General features: G+C 46.7%; 1 protein-coding gene across 1 annotated transcript in view; it reads left to right on the forward strand.

Annotated features, from left to right (window-relative positions):
- The window catches only part of EEPD1 (endonuclease/exonuclease/phosphatase family domain containing 1), a 66,343-nt gene extending 57,406 nt beyond the window's left edge, over positions 1-8,937 (forward strand). The window contains exons 4-7 of the mRNA XM_075745444.1: positions 1,433-1,567; positions 2,856-2,988; positions 8,133-8,327; positions 8,436-8,937. Coding sequence (XP_075601559.1) covers positions 1,433-1,567; positions 2,856-2,988; positions 8,133-8,327; positions 8,436-8,635 — 663 coding nt within the window. The 3' untranslated portion in view covers positions 8,636-8,937. The remainder of the gene's footprint in view (positions 1-1,432; positions 1,568-2,855; positions 2,989-8,132; positions 8,328-8,435) is intronic.
- The last annotated feature ends 9,024 nt before the right edge of the window (positions 8,938-17,961 follow it).

Genomic DNA, 17,961 nt, shown 5'->3' on the forward strand with positions numbered 1-17,961 from the left:
GTCTGGGTGATGGGAGGAGATGCTGACAGGCTTCAAATTAGATACCACTGCTGGTGCGACCGGGACGGGCAGCTTTCTGAAAATGCCAATTACACATCCCAAAGTAATGAAAAAAAAAACCCATGCAGGGTGATAGAAACAGAGCTGAAAGGAGCAGAGAGCTGAGGGTGAAACATTTGAGCTAGAAAAGAGACAGAGAAGATTGACAAGGCTGAGAGGTCTAGACCAGATTTCATGCCAAGAGACTGAAGGAGCCCGGATATTTTTAGCTAGCGGGAGACAGAAGTCTGTGAGATGGCATACGGCATGGGGAGAAGGAACAACTGCGTGCAGCATTGTCTACCACGAGCCCTAGCAGTCGCCCAGTGAGACCACGAGGCACCAAGCTCAGGGTTAGACAAATAATCCTATGGGTAACAAACTACCTCGTTACTGATCACGCTCAGAAGAATCCAATGCCTTGCCTGGACTAGGAGGAAACTAGGGCCGTATCAGCCCAAACAGGCGCATCTTCATCTTTCACCCCTGTGGCAATCCTGAATGTGCTCCACCTGTATAAGATCATAGAATCATAGAACGGTTTGGGTTGGAAGGGACCTCAAAGATCATCTAGTTCCAACCCCCCCTGCCACGGGCAGGGACACCCTCCACTAGACCACGTTGCCCAAAGCCTCATCCAGCCTGGCCTTGAACACTTCCAGGGATGGGGCATCCACAGCCTCTCTGGGCAACCTGTTCCAGTGCCTCACCACTCTAACAGTAAAGAATTTCTTTCTAACATCTAAATCGACCTTCCTTCAGCTTAAACCCATGACCCCTTGTCCTGTCACTACACTCCCTGATAAACAGTCCCTCACCATCTTTCCTGTAGGCCCCTTCAGGTACTGGAAGGCCGCAATTAGATCTCCCCGGAGCCTTCTTTTCTCCAGGCTGAAAAACAGCTTATTAAATCCTTGGCTGGACCGAGCAGCACTAAAGTTACCTGGGTGTCCGATAACCAGCGTACAGGCACGAGGGGCTGCAAGTAGCAGAGCAATATCTGTTTCAGCTCGGTGCGCTCAGTTTTCAAGTGGGGCTGCCCAGGGAGTGTTCCTCCCGCATCTGGTGGGGCTTTTGGCTGCGGTGCGATAAAGAAGCGTTTCTACTTGTTTCTTTATCTCCTACTGATAACCTAGGATGCTGTTTCTCCTTCACGCTTGTGCACAGCGAGTTGGGCTTCCTGCCCTCAGCAGGCGCCAAGCCCGGATATAAACCTGCATCATCTTTTACTGCCTCTGCATATTTTGGGAGTGATATACACCACTGCCAATACCAACAGTGGTACTGAAACTTGTGGGTGAAAGTTCCACCTACGGGGGATGGATTTGGACAGAATGTTTTGGTTTTACCTTCTTACTATTAGCTTTTCTTTTTTTTTTTTTTTAAATTCCAGGGAGTTGAATATTCTGGCTTCCTCTGGGATACAACAGCTGGCATTGAATTGAAAGATGCTTCATCTCAGGAGAGCACACAGACTAATGGCAATGGGAAGCACTCATATCCTCACCCGTATCTTGCACATTTCAAGGTAACTGCCATTGCGCCAACCAATCCTTGCAGTATTGTGCTTTTATTAAAAAATTTGGGGTAAGAAGCTGGAAAGACACACAGTCTTCTAACAGATAAATATTTGCATGAGACTCTAACCCACCCCATCACTTCAGCACTGTCTCATGGCTTGATTATAGGTCAAGGCCATGAGACATACCCATACAAAGGCCTTTATGGGTCTGGCAGATCACCAGAATCAGTCCTTTCCTTGGCTCCCGTGGGAGCAAACACTGCCGCAAGGCAGCATTCAGGCACATGGGCGTCAGTGGATCTTCGGTAGCATCCACAGCCACTGAGAGTGACAGAAGTCACCAGTCGCCTTGTTCTGCTTTTACCAAATGAACACGGCAAGAACGAGGTGTGTGTCCAGCAGCAGCCAGCCACCGGGCTGTGAACCTTGTCAGTGCCACAAATTGTGAGTGGAGAGGGGTAAGTGTAGTCAAAATGGGTATATAAATATAGAAGGCACAGTGCTTCTGAGAGACTCGGGCTGATCTCTCACGTGCTGCTGGTGTACTGCAGAGTTTCCATTTTTAAAGCTTTTTCACTAGGCTGAACCTGTGTAAAAGAACATCATGCATTTTGGAAACTGTTCGTGTACATACGTTTGAGTGAGCGTACTGTCCCCTTCACACAGGCTGTGATGGAGGGGTCCAGTATGGGGAACTTGGCATCTCTGGTAATGCTTTGAGAGAAGCATTAATAAAATAATTATAGATAAATAAATTATTCTTGATAATAAATATTAATTGTTAGTGTAAACAGGTCAATATTAGGAGCAAGTATTACTTGTGCCACATGACAAAGTGAGTCCCAGAAGGTAAGCAGAACATTGCAGGGAGCCAACAGCTCCTTTCAAGTTTAGTCTCTGTGATGGGCCAGAGCTAATCAGAAGAGAGTTGTAATTAGCCCATGTAATGACCACAACATTATTTGTAGCTTATTAACAACTGGTTTTGCATAGACTGATTTTCATAAGCAGCCAGCTTCTTTCTGCAGCCGTGATGGAAAGAAGCTGTTTGCTTATGCAAACCATTTTCTCCAGAACTGAAAGGGTATCGGGTTTTTGTGGACAGAGCTGCAAAATGCCTTCCTTGTCTTCCTCCCAAAAACAAGACCAACCAAAACACATCACACACATAGCAAAGTGAGTCCTAGTCACCCAGATTTACTACTGACAATACTGGGAACAGGCGCATGGTTTTGCTTTGTGACCTTCCGTGCCCTGTCTGCATGGCATTGATTTCTCCTCCTTCCTCCCCCAGGTTGGGATGAATGATCTAACGCTGGTGAACCTTCATCTGGCCTTGTCGCCCTCGGCAGGAGAGAATACCGGGAAGAACCACGACAGCCACAAACTAGCAGCCTTTGCACAAACGTTGCAGGAGACTCTGAAAGGTACAGCATTTTTTTTCCTGCCAGCTCTCACATGCACACAGGTCATCTTACCTAATCAAAAGGAATTTAAAAAAAAAAAAATCTTATCAGTGCAGGTTTCAGAAATACCCTCATCAGCTTTGCATTGTCGTTACTGGTGTTTGAATTTGAATGATCCGTAGCATGGCAAATGTGCTTTTCCCCTGCTCATTGTCTTATAGTCTCTCCTGATTAACACAAGCAGCACACAGGATCCTACTGGCTTTGACACCATTTTTTCAAATGAAGTTCCTTCTGATTTTATGCTAGTATAGGAGCAAGTTCAGCCAAAAAAAAAAAAAAAAAAGAAAAGATACCAGGGTTAAGACCTTATTTTAAGTGCTTTGTGGAAATGACACCTACGTGATGTCAGAACAAAGCTTAATGGCTTTTTTTCCAAATAAAAAGACTAATATATATTTCCCTGTGGATAATTGGAAGCACTTTGGAAAACCTAGTGCAAATCAGAAGATGACTGCTAACAAGAAAAGAGACTGGCAACCAAATCCTGCTTTGGTACCTGGGTGTAATATGCAGGATAATTGTGCTGTTTTCAAATAAATTGCTCTGGTTTTACACCAGGATGAGGGACACCAGAATTTAGACCTGAACTTAAGCATTGTAATAGTCAGCTGAATTTCTTTACCTCATTTCTGAGAATTTGCTTCTTACTTTGAATCTTGCAAATTAAATTCAGTTTCCTATGAAGCAGAACAGCAGGTTTCAGATTCTAAATGTTGCTGATCTTGTTATAGGAATAGATAAATCTAGCCCTTTGTTTACTGCTGAACAAAGATGCAAAAGGATTACAAGGTTGTATGCGTGATGATTTTAAGCTTGGCCCAGGCTAGTCACTTGGAAACATTAATATCCCTCTTGTGTAACACAAGAAGTATTTGCAGTTTTTATGCATGTTCTATTGTTTTTCCTTTTGAGCTGTAAGAAGTCAGTCAGAGCTATTTTTAAGTGCTACTGATTTAAGTATTTGTCCACACGCCTTGAAATGGGAAAGGCTGGAAGTAAACAAAAGGATCATTTGTTTAATCCCCAAAGGCTGAACTGAGACACAGATAAATGTGTAGCTCTTCCGAAATCAACAGAGTTGCATTTCCACTGCATCTAAATTTAGACGGTCAGCATTAGGGCTTCTCTTTATTTCGTGTTTTTATTTTCATATTGTAGACACATTACTGGAGCATGCTTGTTCTTGGCTTAGTCTTTCACACAAGAAGAATTCGGACTCCTCCAAACTTGAGGGATGCGGGTCTTGTTTCCTAAACAAATAGTAGCACACACGTGTTATTCTGAAGTGCTGAATTACCCTGCCAAAATCAATGTCATGCTTAAAATTACCTTCTTCCAAATCAATCCATGAAATATTGGTATTAAAGACTGATTTGTATGTGGGTACTGCAGTAAACTGGAGTTTCTGCTCCCATTTTGCTAACAGACGCCTACTTTGTTATCTTTCATTATTACAAAGAGGCACTTGAGCATCTGAGGAGATTTGGTTACTGTCCAGAGTCTCCTGTAATGTAGAGCGGTAATGTCCCCATATTTCTCCCATCAGACCAGTGGGTCCTGGTTCCCTTTTTCCCCTCTTTCTTTCCCTTTCAGCAGTACCGGAGAGATGCGGTGGCTGTTGGCTGCTCACAGCTGACACTCTGCAGCAGCCCTTCTGCCTTCTCTCAAGCACTCCACCTGTTCATCTTCAGTGTGATGACCGTGGGTGGCACACAGACGCTATTCTGGATGTGCTGGTAGCACTTGGACCCAGGGACTAGGGTGTTGACTTAGTCATCTTCTCCCATCTGGCTTGGCTGTATTCCACAGGTTACCCATGCATCAGGCACTAGGCTTAGAAGACCTTTGAGAGGTGGTAGGGAGCCTCTTGGCAGCCAGTGTACCATCACATCCTTCTCATCATCTGCTTCTCACTCTCTCCAGGAAGGATTTGATGATTTCAGGGTCTGTTTAATTCATGAGGAGACTCATTCGGAGCACGGGGAAGTCAGGGAGAGCGTACTAGAGGTGCCTCTCTGGACTGCCACGAAGCAAATGAGGGTTTCTGGGTTCCTGCAGGAAAGCAGATATTAACACTGCAGACTTTTCTGCAGTCACTGAAAGTCCCTCAGCTGATGGCATTGGCACTCTGGTGCTCAACCACTGCGGCACAGGGCTGAGTTAAGGCAGCGCTTTGCTTGCTTTGCTTTGCTTTGCTTTGCTGGCCAAGAGCCACCCGCAGACACTGCTAAAAGTCCCTGGTACTTCAGTGAATTTGCAGATGCATTTGCAAACAGACCAGACTTTCTCCTCACCTAAAGGAATTTTCCATTGACAAGGGCAGGGTTACTTTGAGCTTGATGGGTCTCAGTGCGATAGTGCAGGAGCACCCCGAGAAGTAATGGGAGATATGCCTGTCTGCTGGAGGCTGTCTGCCACCACGCCCCACCAGACAGAGGTTCTGGGTCCTTGTGGGACAGTGTAGTCTGTGGGAGGGACCTTTGCAGCAAAATCCGGGCTGGTGAGGGAGCGCTTGCTGACATATCCTGTGGGAGGAGAAGGACCGGATCGCATCAGCTGAGAAGCCTCTGGCTCAGGCAGCCTCTGCTGCCCAGTCCTGAGGAGGAGGAGGAGTGAGCCCTGCCAATCTGAAGCTCTCATCTCATCATAGAATCATAAAAGGGTTTGGGTTTGCAGGGACCTTAAAGATCATCTAGTTCCATCACAGCACCAGTAGCGTTATCTCCATTTTCAGCCCCCCCCCCCCCCCCCATCTGATTGTAACTCTGGACATCATGACTGCGGTTTTTGATCAGTTCTCATCCCTCGTTATGGGCAAGGGCATGAATTCTTCTGGACCTTTTGCTGAGTTTGGCCAAGAGCTGTTGGGGCTGATCCGTGAGACCCCTGAGAGCTGCAGCTGCTGCGTGGCAGCTCTGCTCCCTGCCTCTGCCGAGGGACCCAGGGGCGACCGATTAGGTGCAGTCACACACCCGGGAGGATCCAGGCAGGTTTGCTTCCTTCCTCCCACTGCTTGATGTCTATCGGAGTCTCGACACACAGACAAGACACAAAACCGCTGTGCTGCCATGCATGGCGTTGCTGTCGCAGGAGCAGGGCTGAGAGCGAGCCAGGACAAGGGGAAATGCAGTTGGTGGTTATCTAGAAATTTGATGTTGCCTGCTTTTCCTGCTTAGCACAGGGCTTCCTGGCCTTTTCCCCAGTGATTTGCAGTCATGGGGAGCCCCAGAAGCTCCTGTGAGAAGGGACCAGAAGCAATCCTTTCCTTCCCCAATGGCAAATTGGGTTTCAACTTCTTTGACATGCCCCAGCCTGTTCTGTCAACTTTACGCTGTGTTATGATTTTATGCTTAGTTATTCTATATGTGGAAATTTAAACGGGTGAAGAATACAGTGATTCCTTCCCTGGGCATGCTGCAGGCTGACTTCTTACCTTCTTCCGAGCACACATCCAGGTGCTGGATCATTTTAGTCTTTACTGTTTCTAAACAGGCCAGAACAGAGCAGTCAGTTACAAAATTCACTTGTGAGTATGGTTTTTTCAGAGATTTTTCATGTAAGGGAAATAGGCTTGAGGATTTGGTAAAAGAAGTGCAAGTATTTTTAGGATAGGATAGAATAGATTTTGTGCAGGATCAAGATACTGCTGTTAAGATCCCTGCCTCTCTGTCATTATTAAACATCAGCCCCCAAGGATGTGCGCCAGAGGTTTCTGTAATGGCCTTTCCCCACTTAGATGGCCGAGCTGAAAGCATGGAAGGAGCCGAGTGCTGCCTGGGCCATTAAGCAAGCATTAGTCCTGAAGGACCGAGATGGCGCGGTCGTGTTTCAGGCTTCCTGGTCCTGCCAAGCAAGAGATCTTGGGTTTTTGCGATGAGATGCGTGCAAAACCACCAGCTCCCAGCAAGCACTGTCGTCCCATTAGACAAGCACTGATTTTTCTTTTGGGTTCTGATGGAGTTTAAAATAGCTCAGGTTCAGATTTGGGTTTTTTGTTTCTTTTCAAGGTGGGAAGGCCACTGTCATGAACACTTTATAGAATAATATTTAAACCTCATCATTTCCAGTATGATTTGTGACTTGCAAAGGGTAGAGAAACCACAATAGTTTCACTCTTTTCATCGCCCCTCTGCATCTTAGCAAGCAGCATGTTTTGAAGTATTTGTTTTTGTAAGTCATATGCTATCAATCTCGCTGCTCTCCTGCCCCTTCCCAATTCATCTTTCATGCAGTGCAGGACAGGAGTGGAATAGATTTTGTTGTTGAACTTGCGCTCCCTCTCCTGGCTAGCTACTTCTACAGCAACAGCACAACATGAGATTTTTTTTTTTTTTCCTGTCATGAAGACAGGATATTTTGACGAGCATTTCAAGTCATTCCCTTTGTTTCTTTGAAAATTCAGCCCTAGACAAAACCTAAGACGTCTCAAGTTCAGCAGTATCCCTTCAGCTGGCCAGGCAAAGGAAAGCTGCTGTAGTTAGGGAGTGTCCGTGTGGTTTGTGAACTCATCGTCTGTGATCAGGGTTGCGAGCTGCTCCTCGGGCTTGTTCCTTGGGCTGTCTTAAATGCAGACGGTTAGAACGAGCACTGCACTTTGGGATCCTCTGGTATATAGCAGCATAAGGCTGCGTCTTCCTGGGATCCTCACAAAAGTGTCCTTGACTCTTGTGGCAAATCTATAAAAAGACAATGTCGGGACAAGTTAAAGCCAATCTGTGTTTCTTGAAGAAAAAGAGAAAAATAAGCTTACAAAGTCACAAATTTCTAAAAACCTCTAAGACCAGAACTGTTTGCCTTTGAGTTTGTCACTATCCATGAATAGGAAGCAAAGGATGCCAATATAAATGAGATGATATTTAAAAACAAGCATGAAATGTGTACTGGCTGGCTTTATTATCATGAAGTGAATGGTCATGAGTGAATAGCCAGTGAAAAAGGCTTTAAAGAGTAGTTCTTTCAGGAGTTCAGAGTAAAGTCAGCTTTGCTACTCAGTATTTATATTTTTCTTCCTCCCATTTATCCTCTCTCTCTCTCTCTCCCCCCCGTAATTAAGCGATGGATGTCCATTCCTCCCATTCATTTCTATTTTTCCTGTTTTCTAGGAGAAAAAGATGTGGTCATCCTCGGAGATTTTAACCAAGCCCCGGACAGCAGCGACCATGACATCCTGAGGAAGGAGAAGTTCCATCACTTGGTCCCTTCCAGCACCTTCACCAACATCAGCACAAAGAACCCACAAGGGTCCAAGTCGCTGGATAACATCTGGATCAGTCGGAGCTTGAAAAAAGTTTTCACAGGTAGAGTTGCTTTTTAGTGAGGTCATGTAACCTTCAGTTAGGTTAGTGGCATGTGTCAGATTTGGGCAATATTACTTATCTTTTTCTCTGTGATTCCTTTTCATGCAGGCCACTGGGCTGTTGTGCGAGAAGGTCTTACAAACCCATGGATCCCTGATAACTGGTCCTGGGGTGGAGTGGCTTCAGACCACTGCCCCGTGCTCGCTGAATTTTACCTGGAAAAGGACTGGAACAGGAAGGACACGACGCGGAACGGGAACGGGGTGACGGTTGAACGCAATGACTCCCACGCTAAGCACGAACGATGACGTGAACTTGAGGGTGCCTCTTCTGCTCCCCAGGGAGCCGTCGAAGGCTCCGTTCGCTCGCGGCTCAGCGGCGGAGCAGGACTGCCTCCCCTTCTCCCTCCTTCTCGCTCTCCTCCCCGCGCCTAGAAAGCGTCAGCACTTGGTTTTGGTGGCCCTGGCTTTGTGACCCTCCTGGACAGTTGTGGGGTGTCTCATGGCAGCGGAGTAATCTGCAAGTTTTTCTGGGGACACAGTGGACATTTTCATGCCTGGAGATTTGGATGAGAATTGTACAGAAAATAAAGTGTACTTTTAATACTGTACAGGATCTTTGATAAAATGCAGCCAAGCCAGGGCTTTGCTGTGAGTGTGAGGGGGGAGCGATGGTTATTTTCCTTTGTCTCCTTGTAAACTGAGGGAATAAGAGAGCCCCGAAAAAGAGAGACACCGTGGAAGTTCTTACCAAGTTGCAAATGTCGTTCAGCACTTGCAAAAGCTGCTGGAGCTGGTCCCTACATGACCTGAAATGAGACCTGAGTGGTCCCTCCGGGTCAGCCTGGAGAAGGCCGCATTCCACCACAGCCCCGTGTGGATGTGGGCACCTCTCATCCTTCCTTTCCCCTCTACTTATGCTCCTGGCAGGGTGTGTTTTGCCCCAGAAAGGCTTCCAGGAGCTTGACTTTGGCTTTTTGTCTGGCATGCAGCATTCAGTGCTGGTTTTTTGCTACACACCAGCCTTCAGGAGCTGGGAAACCACCAGCTTATCCCTCTGTGGAACCTGGTTCACTTCTCCAGTGCCCTTTGCTCCCTGTTGGGGATCTCGCAGGAACAGCCCTTGTCCTCTGGCCATGCAACTGGCATCAAAGAGGAAATGTAGCCCTGAGTCTTTGCTTAGGAGTCAGTGTTCTGCATTGGGGAGAACTAGGTCATACATTGGTGGGAGGTCTATAGACAAGCCCACATTCAGGTGGTCACTCCAAAGGCTGACGCACGTGTTGCACCGACCTCTACCCATCGATTTTTTAGGGGTTTTCAGTTTCTTCCTCTGGAAGACCAGGTGGTTATGCATCACTTTCCTGAGCTTCGCTGCTGCATAAGCCTGGTCCAGGCATCTCACCAGGGAGTCTGAATACAGTGTATGGTCATCGTGTATATGGCAGGGATGGGGTCTAATTCGAAGGAGCTTTGTTTCTGTGCGTGTCCTGGGTGGGGAGGACTTCAGTCAGCAAGCTGCCACGACAGCACTGGGGATGGAGTGTTAAATTTGCCACCTACATAAAATTTTTCAAGTAGCAATTAATAAACAGTAACCTAGAAGGGAAACATATAAGGACTGGAAAAAGCAATTCAGCATCTGCAAAAGAAATAGGTTGGGTGTGAAAGGTGCTGAGCTGCCCACTAGCCCAGCATCTTCTGCTCCAGGCTGCAGATGATCACACGTTGGGCTACAAAGGGAAAACTACTCCTGACAGCGGTGCCACACCAAAGGAGATGTTGTAACTGAGGGGTTTAGAGCAAAATACTATCATATTCTTGTAGCATTTTACTATATACTGTCTCATTTCAGGTAGCAACAACTGGATAAATTCATGTGCAAACACACACAGTCAAATATTTCAAACAGCTTTTCTGACTATACTCAAAACTAAATCCAGAGTAAGGTGAAATAGTCTGGGTGTGACTCGCAGGCTGAGGGAGGTTTCACTGACATTTCAAGAGGTTAAGTGAGTGACTAAGAGTTCAGAGGATCAGACCAAAAATGTATCTTTACTTGCTCAGCATCCCCTGTTGAAAATGGGAGGTGCAGGCATTTGTCCCTGGTCATTAAAGAAGCCAGCGGGAGAGCTTGACTCCAGCTCTCATTTGGGATCCTTGCTGCTGTTTTGTCCTTTTCCACCAGGCACGATTTGAGCGGCACTAGATCTCCCAAGCAACTCTCACTGGACCACTGCAAAATATGGGTGAGGATGCAATAGAGTCCCTTAGTCAAATGAATATCACATGAGGTGAGTGGCAGTAAAACTCCTAAGAACACAATCACTCTCTTGTACCTCCTGGTGTTTGGTAGTGTTTCCCTGCTATAAGTATGTTTGGAAGCTGACATTACTTCATAGCTCTAGAAATAAAACTTGAAAGGGCCAGATCCCATTTAATCTGCTGCAGGTGTAAATAAATGCAGAGGCACCAGAGCCTAGAGAAGCACCTGCAGTCTCCTGTGCAGGTGGTGTCTGCAAGCACCAGTGCTCGCAGTTGCAGGAGGGGCCCTTTGACTGATGAGTTGCCTGTTAGCATGGGCTGCCGGTGGGGGAAACGAGCTGAGCTGCTCTCGTAACCCACGTAGGGAAGGTTCATGAGGCTGGTTTGCAGCCCGGAGGTTGCTCAGCCCAGCCTGCTTGGGAGGAAGTGGGGAGCTCTGGAAAGGTGATTACTTGGTGGTCCTACAAGGTCAGAGGATAGAGGAGTTGGATGCCTACAGGTGGAGCTCTGCCTTGCATGGAGCATCAGTATGAGGTACGTGCCTGGTTGCTTTGTGTTGGGAATCGGCAGTGCCTGTCTTGAGGGTTTCACTGGTTTTAAAAAGCTTGCTTTGCTTTTTGTGTGCAACATCCTTGGAGGATGATGAGGTGGTTGCAAGCATGATGGATTTTTGAGTTCCCAAGAGCATTTGTCATGTTATGGTGGTTGAGAAGCTGAAGTGGTGGCTGGCCTCCTTCTGTGACTGTAGGAGCAAACCTGAATAGCAATTTTATTTCAAGATGCTTATAGTAGAAGCTGGGCTAGCCCAGGTTTCTGTAGCTGTATTGCCCTGCCAAGCGGGGCAGCATGGAAACAGTGGGTCTTGCAAAAGGCCTGATACAGGCTCTACACCTTGCACGTTTTGGGCTCCCTCAGGAGCCCAGATTTTGTGAGGCTGGGTCCTGCTTCATAAGTAACATCACCAAAGGCTATGGACTGATTCAGTCCAGGTTTATTTTTTCTTCACTGTAGTCACTTCTGGAAGGCAATTCACCTGACCTGTGCACAGTGAAGGGTGGTGGAGCTCTTTCCTGCCCACTGCACATGGACCCTGGCCACTCTCTTATGATTAAATGCTGCCTCTTACCTCCACCTGACACATGCCAGCCTCAGACCTCCCCTGGCCAGGTGATGTGGTGACAGCTGATGCGCAGCCCGTGGTCCCTGCCGTGGCTGTGGCTGGCACGACCCTGCAGTGGTGGCTTCTGCAGGGGAGCTCTGTTCTCCTCCTGGCAGACTCTGAGAGGAGATGCGGCTCCTGGTGGGGTACGGTTGAGTTTTCAAGTTGAGTTTCTACCTTTTAGCATCTGCTGGAATAAAAGCTTAAAGCAGCACCCCGTTCGCCGAGGCTGAGGGGGGGCACCTCTGGTGTTTGGCTTCTCCTCTTTGCTCCCCACAGGAAAGGCTTTTAAAATATTCACAGCCGAATTATTCTTCTTTCCTATTTGTTTTGACCTGTTTGCTGCAGGCTTTTTAGGAGGATTTATTTGGCAAATGTCCATTTGGTCACTTGGCTTTGCAGTGTTGTTGCACCAAGCAGTGCTGCAAACTGTCTGAAAAAAGGAGCTGCGATACAGGAGGAATAATTTGGAGAGCTGCTAAAAACCTCCGAGGAGGAAACATAACTAAATAACTGTCCTGGAAATGAATTTCCAAGAACCAGGTTGTGGCAGCAGTGGGTTGAATGAATCCCTGTGCAGCAGGGATGGAAGCTTGATCACACAAGGTAACCAGCCTTGCTCTTGGCGCTCTTGAGCCGTTGCGGGAATCGGTGCTCAGCGTTCCTAGAAAAGGAGAGAAAAGGGTCAGCCCAGGGGATTTCAAAGTTCTCCTAGACGCTTAAATGCCTTCTTTTGAGAATGACTTTATTTTGGTTTTAAAACTAGTGTCTTGAAGGAGTATGCTGGCCATGGGCAGGAGCCAGATGTGATGGGAAGCAGAGCTCCTGGGGCAGCAGCTACTGTTCCCTGGGGACACTTGCAAGCACTTGGAAATTGGGGGGACATGTCCTATATTTAGGTTATGAGCTTTTCCTTAGCTGCAGGAAGCAAGGCAAAGCCACACAGGCGTTTCCTGGCCTTTGACTTTCCAGATATCACACTTTCATACAGAGTTTCTAGATGGGGAAAAAACTTCTTAGGAGGCTTGTGTTCATTTGTTTCTCTGAAGCAAAACGCAAAGTTCTCCCCTATGCAAGGAGTCACATTGACTGCGAAGCAGGGCTGTGGTGGGAAACGTAGCCTGCAGCAGCTTTTTTCATCCTCAGAAAAGATGCAATAGAGATTCCTTGTGAATCCGCTGCTCTCAGGGTGTGACAGAAGCGCCTTGCCAGCAGGCTGCACAGCTCTCGCGGTCACCCCCCAGCAGTTCTGGGCTGTGTCCCACATCCCGCAGAGCAGGACATGATCGCAATTGCAGATGGAGCCCTTGGCTCCTTTGCCCCAGCCTGCGCCGCTGCCTGGCTCCTCTTCTCCTTCACATGGGTTTGGGCTGGGTTTCTTCTCCCTGACCCTGCAAACACTTTAGGAGATAATAAGGCTCAACAGCTTATAACTCTGGAGCCATGTGCACATTCAACCGGACCCTTTTGTCATCAGGTTATAACATAAGAAGAATTTTTGTTTGTTTGTTTGTTTTCTAGGTTTTTAAGTTTTAAGTCATTTTTACCTCCATATCTGGAGGTAATAGAAATTGAGGCTTAGAAATAAGCCTGTCCCACCAGGCTGGGGACCTGCCATTGCTCCTTTCTGTCTGCAGCAGGTAGAGATGTATCAGGCAGGGCTCCGGGTCAGGGAGGTGTGACCAGAGCTGACCACGTTTTTCCCTTCAGAACAGAAGGAAAAGATTTCTTTTGTTCTTGGGACAGTTGAGGACCCAGGAAGGAGCCTCAAAGAGTCGGGAGGGGGTGGTGGAGGGGATGTGTGAGAGAGTGCAAATGCATGGGGAGCCGGTGGATAGCAGGAGCATGCCAATGGACTGGCAGGAATGGCGCGGGGGCTCCCTGAAGCGATGCACGTTTAGGATGGATGTAGCTGCAACATGGAAGGTCTTAATTAGGAGAAGGGTGGAGAAATGTCTGAGCAAGCTTGCTGGGAGCTGGTGGAGTGTGGGTCAGAGAGGAGCTGGGAAAGGAGGAAGGATGGAGAGGGGAGAGCAGATGGACAACAGAATCACAGCTGGAGGCTTCTCCACATGGTCCTATGTGTCTGGTGACAAATCTTGCCCAAACCTGGAAAAGCTTCTTTTCTGAAAGTGGTAAAGGAAGATCAAAAATACAGGGGACCTCAGCTTTAAAATATTGCCATGGGGGAGAGGAAGAAGAAGAAGAGGTAGACTCATAGATCATGTGTGGATTTTTTTTGGTGGGTGGGAGTGACTTGACGTACTTTCTAGGCTCAGAGATGAATGATGTGGAAGTGAACGTATTCTTGATATAAAAAAGAAGGTGAAGGAGTGGGATTAAATAAGCACAGCCTGAAGGATGACTGCTAGAGACCAGGACAAAATCCAAGCAGAAGAAATAAGCAAGTAAACTGGAGGAGACAGCCTGACCAGTCTCATTTGGGATGTAGCATGAGATGGAAATTGGGCCCTAATGTATATACCACATACCCTCCAAGTGCAATTTTCAGGGCGCTGCTGGGACAGGGCTTGAACGTGAGCCCAGCTCTGCTCTATCAGAGTAGCTGTGCAGGGGGGCTGGCGTTGCTGTGTGCCCTCTGTTCCTCCTCCAAAGCCCCACGGTATCGCACGACTTTCCTGCTTCGTACGGTGGCCAGCGTGGTTGTAACTTCAGCCTTGGTTTCTTCGTTATCTAAGGAGCTGAAGTAACGCTGTAATTTGCCCTGCGTGTCCGTAGACACTTCAGGAAAAGGAGTTTAAAGTGTCTCAGAGGTACTATGCAACTGGGGAAGATACAAAACGTTTCAGCAGCACCATAAGAAATTAATTTAGACAGCTTTAATGGGAAGGGCATGGCTGTGCTTTGAAAGGTAATGCTGATGGCATCTTTCTATTATTGAATCAACGTAAATGAATGGGTTTAAAATTCAATATCCAGATTTTCCAGATTTAATCTAATATAGACTTCAGTTGTGAAAAGTCCATAATTACATTAGCTAAAATTGTTCAGTGAAGCCAAAATAGATTCTCCCCTCTGTATATCAAAGATACACAATCTCATTTTAAACTGCATATTGAAAACTCAAATAACTCCTTAATTTGGTGCTAATATACTATGAAAATTAAGACAGTTTTAAATGAACACTTCCTTTAAAAAAAACTGTTCTGGCTGTTTCCTTTTGCTTTTTTTTTTGGCTTGGACAGCATCTCTCTCAACTTCTACCCTGACTCCGTGCATGCTCAGATTTCCATCCTGGTTTCTAGAGGAAATGATTTCCAGCTTTCGCTCCTCACCACATAGACAGGAGCATCACTGGGACCCTTGGTGCTCGAGTTGCTCCTGAACCTGCTTGCAGGGCGTTCATCTTCACAATCCTCGCACTCGAGAGCTGGAAAAAAGATTTGGGAGTTGCAGTAGTCCTGCAGATCACCTGTAAGAAATGTGAAGTTTGTTCAGTACTGAACAATGCCCAGCAAAGCTTGAGCATTGTGTTTCATGCCACTGACACTGCAGAAGGGGGATCTGGGATATACTGGGCAAGGGAGTGGGGATTTGGGAGCCTGTGGAGGGGCGAGATTTCAGACTGAGTTTCCTGAACTAGCTAGTGAGGGAGGGGGAATGTAATGCAATAATATTTAGCTGTCATGCAAGGCACATCAGCTAATAGCTTCTAAAGTGTTTCTATTAAAAAGAACGAACAACCCTTAAATGGTATCCGTACTTATACAGGAAGGAGCTGAACCACAAGATGATAGGACTCCCTGGAGATAAGCAAGCAGATTTTATAATGTGAGAAGGGACAAGGAGCCCTGAAATGAAGCAGCGGGGGAGGGGGGGGTGGATAAAGTGTTAAAGAAGAACATTTGGAGTTGCCATTTCCCGCATGGATGGTGCTGAGAAATGTATCGCAGCCAAGTGACTCCAGCAATGCCTCGGGCCGTATCCTAGAAAAAGGGAGGGTGTGTAATTTCCTCGTGAGCAGGCAGGCCTTCCGACAGAGCAGAGGGAGCCGTACCCAATGTATGACTTTCACCGACCCTTCATGACTCCAAGCCCCAGTGATGTTTTTCAGAACTGTGCCAGAAAGCCATCTCTTCCGTCCACAGCTTGGGATGTCCAGCTAGCTGTAGAGCCAATGCCATCAGAAGAGAGTAACCCTCTCACACAACACTGCGTAACACCAGTACTCTCATCTCTGTCATCCTTTCGTTTATCTTTACCTGTAAAAGTTGTATAAAATACCCTTTGAAATGGGTCTGGTGAAACGGGGAGGCTTTGCCAATGTTGACCAGGTTTCTGTATAGGAATAACATAGAAGTAGCAAGATGGGGATACACTGCAAACAGCTGAACCAGGCTGCTAGGAAAGGCTGTCATCACATCATTGACGTCATGAAACTGCGTAGTGACATGAACTCACGTGCACTGCTGTCCATACGTTTTATTACAGAACTTCAGTATCACAATTTAGTAACCAGCCTCTTCACATTGAGAAGGAAAAAAAAAAAATCAGAAAAAGTTTACAAATGCTACACTTCAAAATTTGAAACATTTTTACAAAGGAAGAAGGACAGATCTGATGCTGAAAACAGAAGCCGACAGCTTCATCTATTGCTACATTACTACTTTGATACTGACCACTTCCAGACTCCAACGTTGCACAGGGCAAATCTATTTCCAGACAGGAGTTTAATGGCCATACGTTTTATTACAGAACTTCAGTATCACAATTTAGTAACCAGCCTCTTCACATTGAGAAGGAAAAAAAAAAAATCAGAAAAAGTTTACAAATGCTACACTTCAAAATTTGAAACATTTTTACAAAGGAAGAAGGACAGATCTGATGCTGAAAACAGAAGCCGACAGCTTCATCTATTGCTACATTACTACTTTGATACTGACCACTTCCAGACTCCAACGTTGCACAGGGCAAATCTATTTCCAGACAGGAGTTTAATGGCACCTACTGCTCTGGAGAAAACGTGATGCAAGGCTTTGAGTAAAGCAAAAAGGCCTGTAGTAGCGTTGAGGGCTACAGGGCAGTAAATGAGTCAACTGGCCGTTGGATGAAGGGCTGTAGGCATGGTATTTTGTGGCAAAGCAGGGCGACTAGCACAGCCTCCGGACTTCAAGGACACATTACGTACGTACGGTTAGATTATAAAACATTACTACTGGGGGGGAGGGGAAAAGCCCTTTACTTACGTAGAAATCACTGGAGAAAGACAAGGAGTTCTCTCCTGTAAGAAAAAAAATCACTTCAAAATTGTCCCTTTGATAAAGGACTGGCTCTTTTTCATACCCCTGGATCAGCAAGGTGAGCCAGATTCTTCCATGGCGAGGCACAAACGATCTCTGCCTGATTTATTCCAAAGACAGCTTCCGACTGCAATCTTTGACTCGACCTCAGCCATGCGTGGTTTTCTTGCTGCTTCTGGTGAAGGAGCCAAAATCTGGAGTGTGTGGGTGCATGACTGCAAATGGTTCCCATCAGGCTGCTGCAACACCACGTCTACTTGGTGCAGTTCTAAAACAAAGTGATCAAACTAGACGGTCTGAAGGGGGGAAGGAGAGAAAAAGAGCTTTTATTTTAGCATACAGAGGCTGAAAGGCTTTCAGTTCGTCAACAATACTGACAATACAAAATTAAGGCTGCTGTGAGCAGTTCTTGGTCCCTGCCTTGGAAATAACCAAATTTAGTAAATTTATGCTTGTCGAGTGCATTTTCTTTTTTTTTGAAGCAGTCAGCCAGCTAGCTGCTGCAAACACACCTGCAATACTATCTAAAAGGCAGCTGCTTTTATGGGATTATTCAAAAACCTTCAAATCTTTTAGCCAACCGAGAGCTTTTCCCCGCAGATTTTCCTACGGATCAGAAAATGCGTTCTCAAAACTTTGCTGTAATGGCTGGTAATGTCCTGGGCGTAAAATATGGTGGGAGGGTTATTCCATCCGTTTCATGAAAGAACAGGATAAGCAGGGAGGGAGGGATACAAGGCTCAGGCCCATGCAGATGTGGTGTGGGGGGAAACCTTGGATCCATCTGCTCGCCTTATCCAATGCCAGGCCAGTGGGCCAAGGCAGAAGGGGAATAAACTGCTGAAGCCCTGTCCGAGGCCCTTGCTTGTTCCTGCCCAGCTTCTCCTGCCACAGCTGCTTCCCAGGGGTTCAGAGGACTCCTGGTAAAAAGCCATCTACTAAAACAAAGC

This window comes from Balearica regulorum, chromosome 2 (assembly GCF_011004875.1).
Source record: "Balearica regulorum gibbericeps isolate bBalReg1 chromosome 2, bBalReg1.pri, whole genome shotgun sequence".
Classification (NCBI taxonomy): Eukaryota; Metazoa; Chordata; class Aves; order Gruiformes; family Gruidae; genus Balearica; species Balearica regulorum.